The following is an 18,770-nucleotide window of genomic DNA, read 5'->3' on the forward strand; positions in this document are numbered from 1 at the left end:
TTGTGTTATAAAAGTCAAATGTGAAATAATCCTGTAGGTAAAATTCTAACCCTTTCATCATGCCTCCCACAAAAAAAATCCATCATTTGATTTGTTCTTTGTTTACTCCAAGAATGATCACATAATATTATTATAGCCTAATTTTTGATAAAGATAGGCTTAATTTCAAAATAATTTTCCCTGATTTTTAAAATTGTAGTTTCCCATTCCCACCAACAGTGCACATAACATAAAATTTCCTATCTTAATCATTTTTAGGTATACATTTAGGGTCATATTAAGTATATTCATGTTGTGGCACAATCAAAACCACTATCCATCTCCAGAACTCTTTTCATTTTGCAAAAATTGAAACTCTTATACCCATTAAACAGTAAGTCATTTCCTCTTCCACCCAGCCCCTGGCGACCACCATTCTACATCCATGAAATCTACATGATTTCGACTATCCTAGGTACCTTATATAAGTGGAATCATACAGTATTTTATCTTTTTGTGATTGGCTTATTTTACTTAATATAATGTCCTTAAAGTTCATGCATGTTGTAGCCTGTGTCAGAATTTCCTTCCTTTTTGAGGCTGAATGATATTCTATTGTATATACCACATTTTGCTTATCTATTCACCTGTTGATGGATGCTTGGCTTGCTTCTACATTTTAGCCATTGTGAATAATGCTGTTACAAACATGGGTGTACACATATTTCTTTGAGATCTTGCTTCCAGTTATTTTGGGCATGTATCCAAGGTAGGGCTGCTGGATCATATGGTAATCTATTTTTAGTTTTTGGGGGGGAATCCCCATGCTGTTTCCCACAGCAGCTGTATCATTTTACATTCTCACCAAAAAGTGCACAAGGGTTCTGATTTCTCCATATCTTTGTCAACACTTGTTATTTTCTGTTCTGTTTTTGTTTTTTTGTTTTTTTGTTTTTTTTTATAGTAACCATCCTGATGGTTACGGGGTGGTATCTCATTGTGATTTTGATTTGCATTTCCCTAGTGGTTAGTGATGTTGAGCATCTTTTCATGTGCTTATTGGCCATTCATATATATTTTTGGAACAGTTCATATCCTTTGCTCATTTTGAATTGGATTGTTTGTTTTGCTGTTGAGTTTTAGGAGTCTTCTATATATTCTGGGTATTAATTTCTTGTCAGATATATAATTTGCAAATACGTCATTCCATACATTGCCTTTTCACTCTGTCGGTAGCGTCCTTTGATGCACAGATGTTTTTAATTTTCATGAAGTCCAGTTTGCTTACTCTTTTCTTTTGTTGCCTGTTAAAATAAAGTTTCAGTCAAATCTTTTTCTTCCCATCAGTTGCCATAATTTTTTGTCCCCATTTAACAATTTTGGATTTAATAATAAGGGCCTCTTGTATATAGGTAAATTGGTATGCACACTCACATTTACATTAACTGGGAAATAAATTCACACCGTAGAGGAATACTTACATGAAACAGGAGGTAGGGTCTAACATGTATTGTACAGATCCACTTGTTTATCTCATACTTAACCTCTCAAGTTTGGCCATTTGGGGAAGCAAGGGTGGGGGAAGAATGAAAAAACCCATTTGAAGAAGAAGGATGGATTGGATGAAACACCGTTTTATAAATGTGGTATGGCTTTCAGAAAACAATTTTTGTCATTTTCTTTCTTGCCTATGTGTGATTTACAGAGAGATCAGACCCCTTAGCAGTTATAAATATGACCTTAAATCTGGACCACCCTCCCTGCTTTGTTTTTCAGTCTGGAAGTGGCTATCTCGTGGTGGTGTTTGTCTATGTGACGGAATTTATTGGCATGAAGTCTCGGACGTGGGCATGCATCCAGATGCATTCCTTTTTTGCGGTTGGAACAATGGTGGTGGCTTTGACAGGCTACTTTGTCAGGACCTGGTGGATCTATCAGATGGTCCTCTCCACAGTGACTATCCCCTTTGTCCTGTGCTGTTGGATACTCCCAGAGACACCTTTTTGGCTTCTCTCAGAGGGAAGATGTGAAGAAGCACAAAAAGTAGTTGATACAATTGCCAAGTGGAATAGGGCACGCTCCTGTAAGCTGTCAGAACTGTTGTCACTGGATCTAAATGGTCCCGTTGGTAATGAACCCCTTGAAGTTAAGAAGCACAACCTGTTAGATCTATTTTATGACTGGAATGTTGGAACAAGGACCCTTACTGTTTGGCTGATTTGGTTCACTGGGTGTTTGGGATTCTACTTCTTCTCCTTGAATTCTGTTAACTTAGGAGGCAATGAATATTTAAACCTCTTCCTCATGGGTAAGTAGTTAAATTATATGTAAGTGTAGCAATGAAGTGACATTTCTACCATGTTTTTAGTGTGTTTTCATTGTCCGTTCTCTACCAAGAACAATACTGCCAACCTTATTACTATGGTCTCTTTTAGGGTTTATATACTGGAACACAAGTGTATATTTTCTTTCAAAATAATGCAAACAGAAGAATTTAGTTCCTTCTTCTTTCCCTGCTTCTGCTCCTTGCTTGCTTCCTTCCTGGAAGCCCATCCCCTCAGAACTGTCTTTGAGAGGTAACATCTATTACGTCTGGCTTGTACCCTTTTAGATCTCTTTCTGTGCATTTCCAGACATTTGTGCAGATAAAGAGATCATTCACTGCTTATTCTTTTTTGTAATTTGTTTTCCTTTTAAAACTTAATATGGCTTAGAGATCTTCTGATGTCTTTCTACCTTCAAAAGTCCTTAATTTAGGCATTTCAGGCAGTAAAATCACTTAAATGCAACTATAATTTCGTTGTCATGCTTCTTTCATTTTAGTATAGCGGGTTAAAGTGGATCCAGATTTTGCTGTGACATCTTGAAGCATGACTCCTAGGGTCAACCAAATTCAGACCAAACATGAGAGAAATATGAGAAACCTATATTTGTCTGTCTAGCCTTAACTCCTGGTTATTTTCACATAGGCTGCCTGCATTTGATATTATCCTCAGAAAAGCTTGCTTTTACATTTTCACACATAGATATCATCCCTTCTCATTAAACTGCTCTGATGACACTTCTGTGTTTGTTTATTAGAGCTCAGCGGGAATTATGAGAGAAGTCGTTTTAAGAAAAGAAAAAAAAAACCCTTTTTTTTTCTCTTTTTGGGCAAGCCAACAAGTTTGCAGAGTCCGGCTTGATTTCAAACCCATTCTATGTGCCGGTTTGAGAAATGACACAGAATTCCTAGGACAGGGCAGCAAATGGCAGGAGAACCAAGTGGGGCAGGGTGTGACATAGGGACGCTTTTGGCAAGCTGGAGTTTTAGATCGTTACGATATAGTTTCTTAATTGTAATGCAGATATAAATTCTCAAGAAACTGGGACATCCCCTAAATATAAAAATGTCTCTAAGATAAATATACATGGTTTTATATTCTCTACTGTCTTGGATTTTTCCTGTCATCACCCTACCCGGAAGTCCTCTTGCTGACAGGTGCTTCTAGTTGAAATTCCTACACTGGGAAATTTTTGAACGAGTTTTTATCTCCGGAGATGGGCTGGGGCTGGTGGGCATTTCAGATCAAGTTGTGGGTGATAAATGCTTCAGTAGCTTCAAGACATCCAGGGATAGGAGCGGAATTGGGCCTGAGTGATTAGAGAGATTATATATTATAGAGTGAGGAAAGTAATGGCAGATTGTCCTAATCCCGTGACGCTTGGGCCTCGCTGCTTGTGCCATTTATATCCCAGACACTGTCAAAATTAGATGTAGTATCAGTATCCTGAAGTGACAACTCAAGGAAAACCAGTTTAGGGTACTTTAAATGCTCTTCAGCCATTTCACAGTTGCTGCCCAAGCGTTGCTAGACTCCAGGAGTCAGGCAGGGAGGGGGGCAGTGGGGGAGGGAGGCTGCAGGAGAGGAGTCTTGGCTCCTGAAGACTTTGCTTCTAGTCCCTGAGCTGTCACTTACTCTTCCGCTCAAAGCAGTTAATCTCCGTTGTAAAGTGGGGACACTAACCCAGGGCTACCCCCATGCGGCTCTTTTGTGGATCGTTGTCTCTTATTTGACCTTGAAAAGTGCTTGATAAAGTCTTGGAAAAAAAAAAAAAAGAGTAGAGTAACAGATGTACAAACCGATCCGGCCTAAAAGCATGGACTTTATCACAGGGTCCAGAGTCTGTGGAAGGGAGGCATTTCCTCCAGAGGTGTCTGTTTTCCATTTCAGTGAAACGGAGAGACCGGCTCTCAAGGGCGGCTTATTTTTTGCCTTTGCCTGAGCCACTGTTTTTGAGCAGCGGCAACTGAGTTTAGTTTCTAATGTACTACTAAGACCATTCACTCCGAAAATATGTTATCTACCCCTGTGACGTGTTCAGAAGACGTGTGGGAGATGTACAGATAGATGCACACCTGCCTCTCCAGGTGTTTGTGGTGTTCTGTAGTTGCAAGGACAAGTGCAGGTCGCTCCTAAGAGGTGGTGGCCCAGTTGTGTCCCGAGCTTAGGCGAGCTGCAGAGGGAGGAAGGAACTTGAAGACTGAATTACATGGAAGATCTGGGCTGCGAAAAGATGGCAGTTTCCTAAGGGCGGTTGTGGGGTTTGTGCAGCTGGGTCGAGCTTGCTCCCTGTTTCATTGTGGCTGGTAGATACATAGCTTTTTTGCTTTGGATCTCCGATGCAAACTTTGGTTTTGCAACAGAAGAGCTTTTAAGTTAGTTATGGACTAGATCCAGCTCTTTACTTTTGCTGTGGGGCAGTAAGAAGAGGCCAGAGGAAGTTTTTGTTCTATAGGGGATTTTTTTTTCTTCAAGTTAATTTATTTGGTTTGAGAAAGAGCGAGCGCGAGCAGGGGAGAGGCAGAGAGAGAATCCCAAACAGGTTGCCCACTGTCAGCACACAGCCCCATGCGGGGCTTGATCCCACAAACCCTGGGATCATGACCTGAGCTGAAACCAAGAGTTGGATGCTTAACCGCGTCAGCCACCCAGGTGCCCCTTGTGTTAGAGTTTTAAATATTTTTTAATGTTTTATTTTATATTTGAGAGAGAGAGAGAGACAGAGACAGAGCACAAGCAGGGGAGGGGCAGAGAGAGAAGGAGACACAGAATCTGAAGCAGGCTCCAGGCTCCCAGCGATCAGCACAAAGCCCCATGCAGGGCTCTATCCCATGAACCCTGAGATCATGATATGAGCTGAAAGCAAGAGTTAGAGGCTTAACTGACTGAGCCACCCTGGCGCCCCTTGTGTTAGAGTTTTCAATGTTAGGTTTAAAACCCATCACACATTTTCATTAGTTTGTGTACCTAGCCGACACTGAATTTTCTACTTAGTTCCTAAATTTGAAGTTACTAATATAGAATTTTTCCTAGTTCTGCCAAGCACGAGAAACCAAAGAGCAGAACTTATCAATGTCATCTATGAATTTACTTATTTATTCATCCGACAGGTCTGTCCTCTGGACACCATGCTGTGTACTGGGGAGCTGACAGCCTGGTAGGGGGCAGGATCCCTGGGACAGGTGATAAGTGCCAGGTGGATTGTGTGAGCATCAGTGCCCTTCACAGGAAACATCCTCCTCACTCCAGGGGATTTAAAAGGGTTAGGTCTTCCCGCCTTTCAGGCAGTCAATGGGTGTTCTTGGGGGCTCCTGGAAGTGGGGAGAGGGCTAACCATTCCTTTTGGGTGGTGGGTTAGAAGGAGAGGTCCCCTTGTGCAGTTGGTTGCCATGACTTATAGAGAGCCCTTTTGCTCAATGACAGGTGCAGTGGAAATTCCTGCCTACATCTTCATGTGCTTGGGGATGGACAGTATAGGGAGAAGAAAAGTTCTGGTGTTCTCCCTTATCTCAGGTGCACTGCTCTGTGGTGTCATTATGGTGATCCCCAAGGTGAGTTATTTTTTGTTTTCTTTAGGGCACGGTTAGTTGTATTATGACAGGAAGTACGAAGATCCATTCAGACATATGAACAGCATATATACATAACATTTTTAAATGTTTTCTTTAAAAAAAACCATTCTTTCTGTGTTACATAAATAATACATGTTCATTGTAAAAAAAATTAAGGAAAAATATGTTAAAATTAAAAAAAGCCCGTAATCTCACTTCCCAGAGATGGCCCGTGTTGCATTTTGTAAACATAGTGATCCTGAATGAGGAAAGTAGATCACGCCTTCCAGTGATTATCATTATCTTAAACATTCATTCATTTAACAAATATGTATCTGGCATCTCTTATGTGCCAGGAGTTCTTCTAGTTGCTGGAGACACACAGTGAATCAAGTTTCTAGAAGTATGAAGAAAAACAAAACAAGATAAGGGATAGAGTGTATTTGTGTGTGTGTGTGTGTGTGTGTGTGCATGCGTGCACGTGTGTGTGACATGTGTACTATTTTATTTTATCCAGGGTGATGGGGGATGGTGTGCTTCTCAGAGAAGGTGACAGTGGATTAGAAACCTGAAGGAGGGAGGAAGCCATAGAGACATCTGAAAGATAAAATGAATTTTATATTCAGGACTATTTTAATTTGAATATCTTGTTTTTCATTGCAGTAGATTAGTAGTTTCCAATTTCTAGTATGCCTAAATCCCACAAGGAGCTTGTTCCCAAAAATGCAGTTTCTCACTGAGAAACTACTCAAACAACTTTCCTATTCCTGCATTTGGGCAAACTCCATCCCCTAGAATAACTCTTGCGTCAAAAAGGGCTCCTTTTCTTCCCTTCCCCCCCACCCCAAATGTTATCAGAACCTATTTTCATTCTTGATTTGGAAAATATAGTCACTATAACAATACTTTAAAATACCTTCTATAGGGGTGCCTGGGTGGCGCAGTCGGTTAAGCGTCCGACTTCAGCCAGGTCACGATCTCACGGTCCGTGAGTTCGAGCCCCGCGTCAGGCTCTGGGCTGATGGCTCTGGGCTGATGGCTCTGGGCTGATGGCTCGGAGCCTGGAGCCTGTTTCCGATTCTGTGTCTCCCTCTCTCTCTGCCCCTCCCCCGTTCATGCTCTGTCTCTCTCTGTCCCAAAAAATAAATAAAAAAAACGCTGAAAAAAATAAAAATAAAATACCTTCTATAATTTTCTGTAACGATTGTATCGTTATCTAGCAATAGTATCTCAACATTTAGAGCAAGGCATTTTAAGTTTTGCATATTGTTTGAAATTTACTTTAAGTTACCCAGTGACTTCCTTTTGTAGTAATACTTCATTTAATTATCAAGGTTGGCAAATCAAATTGTTTATGTACCTGAAATTTCCAAGTGATTGATACACAACTAATATGAATGCAGTAAAAAGACTCAGAGGACCGTGAGGGGACTTCATCCATACCGTTTTTGGTTTGTTTAAAAGAAATTTTTTGAAGTGTATTTATTTAATCTCATGAGCTGTGAGATCAGGACCGAAATCAAGAGTCAACACTTAACCGACTTAACCACCCAGGTGCCCCTAGTTTGCTTTTTAAAGTAATTTGCAGATATACTAGTTGAGTGATGGCAGCTGCTTTTGAGCTGGTGAAGATTTACGGGAGCCCCAGAACCTTTGAGTTATATAGTGGTTAAGCCCCAATGGTCATGGGGAAGACAGGAAAGTAGATGGCGGGGATTTCTAGAAACAGGGCACTAACACTTACCTACAAATTTCTCCCTTCTAATAAAATCTCTCCCCACATGGCAATGTCAACACGCTTCGGTTTTTTCAAGTGACATTAATTCATTCAGCAAATACTGTCTACAAAAGGGACTGTCAACAAATTCATTTGGCAAACACATAGTTTATAGGGTGACCGTGTGACATTAGTTGCTTTATTAGAGGCATCATCAAATCTCAGTGATTTCCCAAAGCAGATATTTATTTCTCGTTCTTAGAAAGTTTGATGTGGATGCACCTGGTTGTAGGCAGAAGTGGAGGGAGAGTATCTGGCTCCATGGAGTCATTCAGGGATTCAGGTAGACCAAGGCGCTGCCATCCTCAGTGTCGGGACTCCAGGGTCACCTGAGTCTCAACATCCAGCTGGCAGATAGGGGAGGAGAGAAAAGATGGAATGTGGGAGGTCTTTGTGAACACAGCGGGAAGTGGAGCACAAGCAGGGACAGCAGAAACAGAGTTGGAGGCGCTGAGGGGTTTCACTGTTGAGGAATGTTATCAGCCAAAAGAAGAAAAAAAAATGTTTTAATAGTTCAGTTTATCGCCTTCAAATTATCTTCTGAAGATAACTTATAATCTAGAGGATTACTGTCACAAAGGACACAGTTTGTTTTTATGGCTCTTTGATTCCTTCTGCTGGATCATTTCCAGAAGGAGTAGGTCAATTACTTGTGGAACCAGGACCATCTGGGCATGTCTCATTCCAAAGCAGCCTCTGCAAATGGCTTTTCTAATTGGGTAATTTGAAATCTCCAAGGCTGCGAGGAGGCACAATTAAACTTTTCCCTAAATTTCATAAAGACGGAAAGCTTTTCCAGACCAGGAGTAGAGATCACAAAACAAATTCAGAGAAATAAAACTTTTTATTGTTCTGAAAAATCCTGGGCAGTTAGAAAGTTTTAAATAATAATGTTAAAGATTTTATATTTTCTGTTTAAAAGTGTTACTTATGATGGTCTATTTTGCTAATCCATGTCTTTCCAGAATTACTTTATTTGGACTGTGGTGGTGACCATGGCTGGAAAGTTTGCCATAGGGGCAGCGTTTGGCCTCATTTACCTTTATACAGCAGAGCTGTATCCAACCATGGTAAGGTAAGAACTACTTATTTTTCTTCTGTTTCCTTGTTGTCTTTTACTTACATGTCATTTCAATATATTTGGCCTTTGAGTATAAATGCTTTCTTTCGGTAGCAGTTACTGGAGCGCTGAGATAATGAGAAAGTTACAGGATGACGCTAATTCCGAATCGGAGGCTTTGTCTACACTTCATTAGCAAGGATAGTAAAGAAATTATGAAATCACACTCTATTATTCTAGAACCATTCTAAATCTCAAGTGCAGTTGACTTACACTGACTCTCCATACGACTCAAGGCTAATCTTCTCAGGATGTGTCTCTTGATGTTCTGATGTCACTTGTCTTAATTTTTACGGCTGCTGTAACAAAACACCAAAGTTTGGGTCAAACAGCAGAAATCTATTTTCTGGAGGCTAGAAGTCCAAGATCAAGGTGTTTGGCAGATTTGGTTTCTCCTAGAGCCTTTCTCCTTGGTTTAATAAGAGATACTTATGCACTTAAAAAATACATTTTTTCCTTCTTACTAGATATTCTGTAAGGTTTCCTTACATAACTTTTAACAAAAAGCACATTAAGGTATTGCTTGGGACTCCTGGGAGGCTCAGTGAGTTAGGCCTCCGACTCTTGGTTTTGGCTCAGGTCATGATCTCACTGTTTCATAAGATCGAGCCCTATGCACTGGAAGGGCAGAGCCTGCTTGGGATTCTCTCTCTCCCTCTGCCCCTGCCCTGCTCGCACTGTCTGTCTCTCTCAAAATAAATAAATAAACCTAAAAAAAGATATTACTTGGCTTTAAAAAATTGAAATAGAATGTTCCACAGGTATAAATCTTCCGTTCTCCCAAATTCCCATTCCCTACCCCAAAGGAATTCCTGCTCTAGAAGGCTGATGTTATTCTCAATGTTAGACTGAATGAATATATAGAAGGGCCTCATCTGCGTAGCAAAGGAAGAATGGTTTATCTTTTTTTTTTTGGTCTTGAACTCTCTGTATGCTTGTATACACCACTGTTTCACAGAACGTGGATATAGATCACAAGTGATTCTTGAAACAGTGTGAAATGATTTTCAAGTATATTAGGACGAGCGTAAGTGTTCTTAGGTTTATTTTGTGCTGGGCATGCGGACAGGGGCTGCCTCTGTGCTCCGCTGGGCTTCAGTTCTGGCTGCTGTCTTTTTTTTTTTTTTTTTAACATTTTATTTATTTATTTTTTGAGAGAGAGAGAGAGAGAGAGAGAGAGAGAGAGAGAGAGACAGAGCACAAGTGGGTGAGAGGCAGAGGGAGAGGGAGACACAGAATCCAAAGCAGGGTCCAGGCTCTGAGCTGTCAACACAGAGCCTGACGCGGGGCTCGAACTCACAAACCGTGAGATCATGACCTGAGCTGAAGTCGGATGCTTAGCCGACTGAGCCACCCAGGCACCCCGTGGCTGCTGTCTTAACGCTCCTCCCCCGTTTGCAGGTCGCTGGCCGTGGGAAGCGGCAGCATGGTGAGCCGCGTGGGAAGCATCATGGCCCCGTTCTGCGTTTACCTCTCCAGCATTTGGAACTTCCTACCACAGGTGTCCATCAGTTTATAGGCCCTCACTGAGACAGCAGAGAGGCAGAGCAGCTAACTGCCTTCTATCTCTTTACTCATTGGAAGCCAATTTGTAATTCAATGATGGAGGTTTCTAGAAACGTGATTAACAGCTCACCAGTCGGTAAGTAGAGTGGTGGCTGCTGTTTTCCTGTTGGTCGATCCCTTCCACCACTGGTGAGCTGTTAACCGCAATCGTGCCCACTGTGGAAGGACCCTCTCCCCTCCCATCTCATGCAGCTGCGTGGGGAGAGCTCTGTTGTCCGTCCTCCCTCTGGGTTCCCGCTGCATGCCTGCTGGTCAGGGTCAATTCTGGAGGCTGCTTGCCGCTTGGAGGGTTCTGTGGTGCCTGGTGGAGAGGTTTAGGGTCCTGGTTTTCAGCTTACCTGAAACTTGACAGGCTCTTCATGGTGAGGAGGAAGAAGATGGGAAGCAGGTGGGGTGGGGGGTTAGGGAGGCAGGGAGGGTTTGGGGGCGGCCTGAGGTGCTCTGAGACTAGGGGGAGAGCCCTGGGTCTGTGGCCCTCTCCCCCTTCCTTCAGGTGCCCTCTCCTGAATTTCTTTGCCGTAGCTCTGTCTAGGCTGTCCCCTCTCGTCCTCAAGGCTCCTCATTCTTTTTCTGGGTTCCCCTTAACTAGACTCACTCTCTGGGAGCCATCCCGGCTATCCTCCCCAGTCCCTGCATGGATAACCTCTTCTCAGTTCTTCCTTCCCTTCCAAGCTGCAAACCCACCCTTCCGCTGGGCTCATGGATATTCTCCCTGGGTGTCTCACAAACGAAGTCAGCTTTTCCCAGACTGAAGGGGTCAGTGCTTTAGAGCCCTTCTCCTCTGTCTCCCGCTTTGGGTTAGGAGTCCGTGGCCTCCAGCCTGACACTTGAGCATCAGCGTTTCATTTACCCTGTGCTTCTGTCCCCCTCTCCTCCCAACCCATGACCCCAAATCCTCCCCTTCTTTCTCAAAACCACCCCAGCTTGCTTGCTTCCAGTTCAGTTGCCCCCACCTTCTGCCTCCCAGATCCTCTCCCTGCGCTCACCCCCACCCTGTCAGAAGAGTTTACCAGACCACAGCTCTGACCCAACTGCCCCGTCACCTTCAGAATGGACTAAACTCCAAGCTCTTCCGGATGTTGAAGTCCTTTCCAAATGGACCCCCTGCAGATCGCCCCTGTCCTGTTTTGTTTCCTCACCCACTTCCCTCCTCTGCACCCTTCTCTCCTCCTGTGCCTGTTCCCCTCTGCAGAGAAGCCTCCTCCCATCTCCGCTTGCTAAACTTGCATGTACCCTTTAAGAGGCAGAGCAAACCCGACTTCTCTGAGAAAGACCCGGATCCATGACCCCACCTCTCCCTTCCTCAGTCTGTGTAGCATTTCATATGTGCCCCTTTCCCAGCCCACGGCCACAGTCTGGCTTTATTATCTTCATGCATGTTTTTGTCCCCTTCCTTAAACTGTTGGCCTCTTGCAAGACAGGGCACTTTGTATCCCCACAACTGTGTCCAGCAGAAGCATTTCCCTCACCCTGTGTGCCACTCACGTTATAATTTATTTGATATTTTAAATCAAATAGACTGGCTTTTTAAAATTATCTTTGTCTTCAACACTATTGTCAGAGAAGTCATGGGTGTTTTGGTAGTTATCGGTTTTTCAAAATACACTAACAAAATCTCACAATAGAACAAAGTGTGTGATGCTACCTTAAAAAAATCACCTTGCACGCACAGGTACACCTGCTCTTTGGATGTCTTTGGGAATCTCACGTTCCAGCAACAGGCACTCAGTCAAGTTTGCTTAACTGAGGTGTTGGGATGCCAGCATATTTTATGGGCTGACCCTGAGGTTGAGAAATGATATGTGCTGTCTAGCCTGTGCGGGGAGGTGTTTTTGGAGAGCCCACCATCCTTTTTAGGGCATGGGTTTTTCTAGAAGCATCTCCTTTAGGCTAGCACTTTGTGTTCCTCATTAAATAAGTAGAAGATAAAAATGGAGAAGGCGTTTTTGAAACCAATAAGCTGAAACATACAGAAGATACATATATCTATAAAAGCAAGCTACTATAAAAATACTAAAAACTAATAAAGATGAAAAAAAAAAAGACACCCGTAAGAGTCAATTAGGGGCTATGTAGTCAAGAGGGATTTTAAATTTTATCCAACAGATACTTAAATGGCACTTGTTATGCAAAGCCACGAAAATTGGTCTTCATAGAATGCAGATACTGTTCATTGCTATCCCCATTTTACAGATGAGGCTGATGAATAGAAAGTAATCATTAGCCCGAGGTCACATACCCTAGAGGTGACAGAGCTTGGATTCAAACCAAATACCAGATTTTGTTACTGTATTTTGAAAAACCGATAACTAGCAAAACACCCATGAGGTTAAACAAAACACCCATGAGGTTAAACAAACAGTACAAAAGGGAATACGAAAAACTGAGCTCCTCCTCCACCCTGACCTGGAACCGCCCTAGTCCCCTTTCCCCAAGACGACCCCGGTCAGGAGGATCTTGTATATATTTGCAGGGCTATTCTGTGAATATGGTTCCTTTGGATGCAACAGATGTTGCTTGTTGTTTTAAATGAGTAAAAACAATAAATGATTAAATTTCTCATTCAGCTTATTTACGGGAGTCAAACTGCCTAAGGAGCCAATATTTTCATTTGAAGGAATGGAAATGCTAAACTAAAAGATAAGTTTGTCTTTCTCTTTTGAAAAGAAGCACATGAAAATCACTCATTCTGATGCTTCTTTTATCAACCATTGTTTTCTGGTAATCTGAAAAAGAGTGGACTCTAATTCATATCAGTTTTGAATTCATCATTGAGTTTGGCAAAGATTTACTGAGTGTTGATTTTGAACCAACCCCTCTGTTAGGTGCTATGGAGCAGAGATGAGAGAAACAGCCTCTTCTTGAGAGACATCGGTCCAGTGTGGTGGGGAAGTCCGAAGAACAAACCATCCCGAGCCCCAAAGACAAGGGCTATAGATGAAGGCTGCATGTAGGGAATGCCAGAGTTATGAGTTGTAGGAGAGGGCGACCAACCCAGGCTAAGGCCAGAGGGGAGGCTTCCTGGAGGAGGGGGCCTTTAATCTGTGTCTGGAAGAGCCAGTGAGGGTCAGCCAGGGGACAAGGAGAGAAGGGAATTCTAGGCAGGGGGAATGAAACAGGGTGCTGTCGGGGGGAAAAAAAAAAAAAAAACACCAGACACCAAATAGAAGCGAGGCAAGATTTTATTCCCGGCTGGGCCAAACCTGATCTCCTGATCTTAAGGAGAAAAAAGTGCAGAGAATGGCCCCAAACAAAAGTAGCAGTGAGCTTATGTGGATTTTAGCAAGTCAGAGTACGTCATTATTTAGTTAACCAATTACAATTTACAGCATTTCATGGTAGCCATTCATATTGTGACACAGAGACGTTAGTCTTGGCGGGAACCTATCAATTTAAAGTTCTTTGTCCTAAGAGGGTTTAAAATGACCAGAGTTAGACACCTAAGATACCGTGGGGAGTGAGTTCGTGACTTTTTACATTTTGGTCTTGCCTAGGCTAGATCTTGGTAGAAGGGGTGGGGGAGCATTTTGCAACCTAAGTTATCTATTTAGCAAGCAGGCGAAGTTACAGAAGCGAGATAGGGCGGTTAGTAATTTCCCATAACCCTAATAGGGAACTACATAAGCTTTTTATCTCAATTATTCATGAAAGGTGAGTTTAAGCTGAACTCATGTACAATAAGCTTTCTGATATCTTATAAGTTGACCTATTACAGGGAACAGGAAGGCAACAGCTTACAGGAAAAAAGGAACATGGCCAGTGTGGGTTTGGGGGCGAGCTTATTGCTAACAGCTAGGGTGGGTTGTGGGTGTCAGGAGATAAATCTGGAAAAACAGGCAGGGATGTCAAAGGAGGTCAGAAGGGAGGTGCATGCCTACTACAGTCGGCTTAGAGATGACAGGATGGAAAAGTCGCCTCCGCAGGACCTGGTGACCCGTTAGTTGTGCTGGAGGTGGGGAGCAGGAGGGATGCCAGAGCCATTCTTGGGGCTGGAAGGAACTCAGGAGGAGTCACAGGGTTGAAGTGGGGAAGGACAGCGCCCTGGAATTGTGTGTGATGAGTGTGAGGCACCTGCAGGACGGCCGGCAGAGGCGTCTGGGAGGCAACGCCTTTCCAGGTCTGGAGCTGGGGGGGGTGGGGGAGGGGGGGTGGGAGGGGTGAGCAGACTGAAGAGCAGAGCCCTAGGAACGATGGCATTTAAGGCGTGATGGACGGAGGGCCCGGGTCCGGCAGCCAGGGAGGTGGGGAGGTGACCAGGACCCCAAAGGAAGAGAGGAAGTGAGGAAGGCAGGAGAGGACAGTGGCCAAGAAGGACCAGGACAGGAAAATGTCTGGTTGGTTGGCAGCTAGGAGTCTGTGGCTTGGGAAGCGCAGCTCCTGTGGGTGGAAGGAGAGGGAGAGAGGACAGCGGGAAGCAATGGCCGCCGTGCGGGGGATGAGCCAGCAGCCAGAGTGGTGTAGGCCCAGGCTGAGGGCCTCTCTGGCTTCTTCGAATGATAAAATCGCATTTATTGACTGCTTACCGTGGTCAGGCACTGTTTAAGTGCCTTAAATGTGTCCTTTAATTAAACCTTTCAACTGTCCTCTGAGGGAGGTTCTATTGCTATTTCCATTTCACAGATAAGGAAACCGAGGAGCCGGAAGTTTAGGTAGCTTGCTCAAGTTCACACAGGTAGCAAGAACAAGTTCCCAGGAGGAGTGGGTACAGAGATTATAAGAGGCTCGAGAACTGTTGTTTTTACTGAAGGAAAACAACCAGTGGAAAGGAAAAGGTCAAAAACCTGTGAGAAGGAGGGAGGCCTGTTGATAGAGGAGCCCCCTTCTGAGGCCGAGGCCGGAGGCAGTGGGGTCTGGAGAGGATGAAGGGGGAGTGAGAGGTGGGGCATGAGGGGTAGGGGCTTGTGAGGAGGCTGGAGGGGCTGGAGGGAGCTGACCAGGGGGCTGGGAGGCCAGGTCTTCTGCTGATAGAGAGGAGGGGCTGGAGGGCTATGGGTTTGTGTACTGCGGGACTCTTCTCACTGCCAAGCCAAAAAGAAAACCCCGGTCCTGTCTGGGATTCTATTTCTTGTTTTGACTTATTCGATGGATGTACCTGCTACTTCTCGAGGCACCAAAGATGCCTTCAAGCGTCCTTTGGAGGATCACTTTGAATTCTGCTACTGCTTCTAGGCTTGCTCATGTCTAAGAATTAGGTTATCAGCGTTCCACAAAACAAAACCAAGCCCTGTCTTCTCAAGGCCACGTGTATTGTTGAGGCGGCCGTGCATCACATCATGGTTGCTCTGTGTGCTTTGCGTTTCACATTCTCAGAGGTGGTAAAAGCACCAAGTATGCGGATTTATCGGGAAAACCATCTAACTTACGGGCTCTTCCCAGGCAGTAGTTTTGGCTGGACGAGTTTGAATTATGTAAGGATGGAACACATTTTTACAGACTGTGTGGAGGTTTAGTTCCAGAATCCACCCAGCATCTCATACGGCTCAACAGAGAATAGATATATAGATTTGCATTTTAAAAATTGAGGTAAAATTGGTGTAATGTGATTTGCATTTTTAAAGGCACACACCTTGGTGCTAATCTAGAAGGTTGCCTTTGATGTGTCAAAATTTGGAAAGTAAAGAAACACTGAATTATTTTTTAAGGAAATTAGATGGATCCTTACCCCCCAAAGTAGCAATTAGTTTTCATTTGCCTTTGTTTGGTTTCTCCCTAAATTCTGTAGGCTTTGGTTCATTGAAACATTTCATTTGTGCATTCATTCAGTCATTCATTCATTCTGTGCCACTTACTGAACACTGACAGTGTACCAATTTTGGGGGTAAGGACAGGGTTGACCAAGGCAGTCTCTGACCATTAAGTCCCAACCCAAGGCTCAATTGCTGGGTTTCTCTCTAAGACTCTGGGATCCGGGAAGATGCAATAAGGACTTTTTTCCCCCCATGCATCTCCTAGGACAGTGCCTGCAAGAGTACTACTCTAGGCACAACTGGGATTTATTGAGTAGGTCTCCATAGTGGTCAATGAAGTGATGAGTGACCATTATGCCGGACTGCATAAGTAACCAAAGCCTAGTTCTGTATAAGTAACCAAAGATTTCACCAGGAAATAAAAATGACAACTGTTACATCAAATTTAATTCTATTGCCTCTGAAAAGGGCTCAGAAATTATTATTCTGAAGGGTACGTTGCTTTCTGGGTATGTCACTTATTATTGTTTTTTTTAAATTCCTTCTAGTTGCTTGTTGGGATTTTGGCCTTCATCAGTGGAGTGCTGTCACTAATGCTTCCAGAAACCATGGGAAGGCCTCTGGCAACGACTTGGGAGGAAGCTGCTAAACAGGATACAGAAAAAGATAGTTCAGGCAAATTATTTCCCACAACCAATAATACTGCGTTGGAAAAAATAGAAGTGATTGACTCAGGGGTTTCTGGTCTTAGTGAATAAACGTGCCGTATGTGCCGTCTAGCACCTGAAATATTGTTTACTTTCATGACTTTGTATTCGAGGAATATTATTCTCATCTCCTGAATGTGATTTGTATGTGTCTTTTAAAAATTTTTTGTAAGAAAGTCTTAAAATGATAATTTTGTAAAAGTAAAAGAAATAAAACCAAGATGAGAATTCTCATTTTTTACGCCGCTTTATTGCCACAAAATATTTCTTCCTATTTGTTCTTATATGTCATTGATTCTCAACCTTCCCCCCTGTCCCCTGCTGTGCCTGCCTGAGGGAAGACCCACACTCTCTTCAGGACCAGGGTCCTTGGGAACTGTGGACTGGGAAAAATGGGCATGGCAGCTTTTGACAAAGCCCTTTGAAGATTCTAGTTCTGATATTCCTTTCCCTCTTAGGAGAATCCTAGCTCTAAATGCAAGTTTTATTCAGAAATGCTCTGTCAAAAAATGTTTGTCTTCATAATTTAACCGTGAAAACCATAGCTGCAGAAAAAACGGATCTTGCTTTCCAGCACCCTCGGGACACAAGGCATGAGTTTTCTAGTCTGACATTCTTATCTCTCCTAAATTTGCCGAATGCCCTCCCTAAGTCTCCTTCAAGCTACAGAGAAACTGTGGCATTTTAGTGCACTGCAAAATTTTTGTTTGCAGATCATCCAGGAAATTGACTCTAAGTACCATTTGGATCTGTCACCAATGTAAAAAAACAAACAAACAAAAACAAAAACATTAAGTATTCATTTTTGAGAGTTTTTTTTTTTTACAGGAAGATTTTACTTTTTTTTTTTTAGTACTAAGTTTTGTTTCCTCAACTTTATCTAAAACCGTATTTTGCAAATATGTTCAGTTTAACATCCTGAACATTTCAACAGCAAAATTTGGGCATAATTTTACCTTTAGAAGAATACATTTCAGACAAGTTTGCTATAAGTTTTGGATTTTTTCTTTCTTATGGTTTCATCAGAAGCTCATTATTTTTTTCTTCTTTGCTCTTGAAATCGAGCTGTCAGAGATGCTTTATTGGAATTGGTGAAGTACTGGGGCACCTGGGTGGCTCAGTCAATGAAGTGTCCAGCTCTTGATTTCAGCTCAGGTCATGATCTCCCGGTTCATGACTTTGAAACCTGCATCCGGCTCTGTGTTGACAGTGCAGATCCTGCTTGGGATTCTCTCTCTTTCCCTCTCTCTCTCTGCCCCTCCCCTGCTTGCGTGCGCAGCGCGCGCTCTCTCAAAGGAAAAAAAAAAAGAATTTGGTGAAGTATTAGTGGCAGAGGCAAGTAAAAGGATTAAGACAACTTATAGATACTGGTTTTTAAAAAGCACTGCTAGGGGCGCCTGGGTGGTGCAGTCGGTTAAGCGTCCGACTTCAGCCACGTCACGATCTAGCGGTCCGGGAGTTCGAGCCCTGCGTCAGGCTCTGGGCTGATGGCTCAGAGCCTGGAGCCTGTTTCCGATTCTGTGTCTCCCTCTCTCTCTGCCCCTCCCCCGTTCATGCTCTGTCTCTCTCTGTCCCCCCCCCCAAGAAAAAAGCATTGCTAAGGGGGAAAAAGGGATTTGCCCCGAATTATTCAGACTTTTTATATTAATTCAGTTCCCTGGATAATCTCTCAGTTCTTCACTTGGCCTTTCCACTTGGAAAATAAAAAACCCCCCAAACCTCTCTCCCTTTGTAAGGAAAAACAAAATAATAGAAGGATATGAGAGGGAGATTTTCTTTCTCTTTTATCTCACCTCTTCTTGTGTCTCTTTTTTTCCTTTAACCTTAGCTTGTTTTTCTTTTTTTTAATTTTTTTAATGTTTATTTATTTTTGAGAGATGCAGAGTGTGAGTGGGGGAGGGGCAGAGAGAGAAGGAGACACAGAATCTGGAGCAGTCTCCAGGCTCTGAGCGGTCAGCACAGAGCCCAATGTGGGGCTCGAACTCACAAACTGTGACATCATGACCTGAGCTGAAGTCGGACGCTTAACCAGCTGAGCCACACAAGGGCCCCATTGTTT

At 43.3% G+C, this 18,770-nt stretch overlaps 1 protein-coding gene across 3 annotated transcripts in view; it reads left to right on the plus strand.

Moving 5' to 3' along the window:
- SLC22A16 (solute carrier family 22 member 16) overlaps positions 1–16,945 on the plus strand; it is a 41,452-nt gene extending 24,507 nt beyond the window's left edge. For all 3 annotated transcript variants that reach the window (XM_027057097.2, XM_053222377.1, XM_053222376.1), the window contains exons 4-8: positions 1,756–2,287; positions 5,727–5,854; positions 8,597–8,706; positions 10,153–10,252; positions 16,553–16,945. In XM_027057097.2, coding sequence (XP_026912898.1) covers positions 1,756–2,287; positions 5,727–5,854; positions 8,597–8,706; positions 10,153–10,252; positions 16,553–16,762 — 1,080 coding nt within the window. In that variant the 3' untranslated portion in view covers positions 16,763–16,945. The remainder of the gene's footprint in view (positions 1–1,755; positions 2,288–5,726; positions 5,855–8,596; positions 8,707–10,152; positions 10,253–16,552) is intronic.
- Positions 16,946–18,770: the final 1,825 nt, after the last annotated feature.

This window comes from Acinonyx jubatus, chromosome B2 (genome assembly GCF_027475565.1).
Source record: "Acinonyx jubatus isolate Ajub_Pintada_27869175 chromosome B2, VMU_Ajub_asm_v1.0, whole genome shotgun sequence".
In the NCBI taxonomy this organism is placed as follows: Eukaryota; Metazoa; Chordata; class Mammalia; order Carnivora; family Felidae; genus Acinonyx; species Acinonyx jubatus.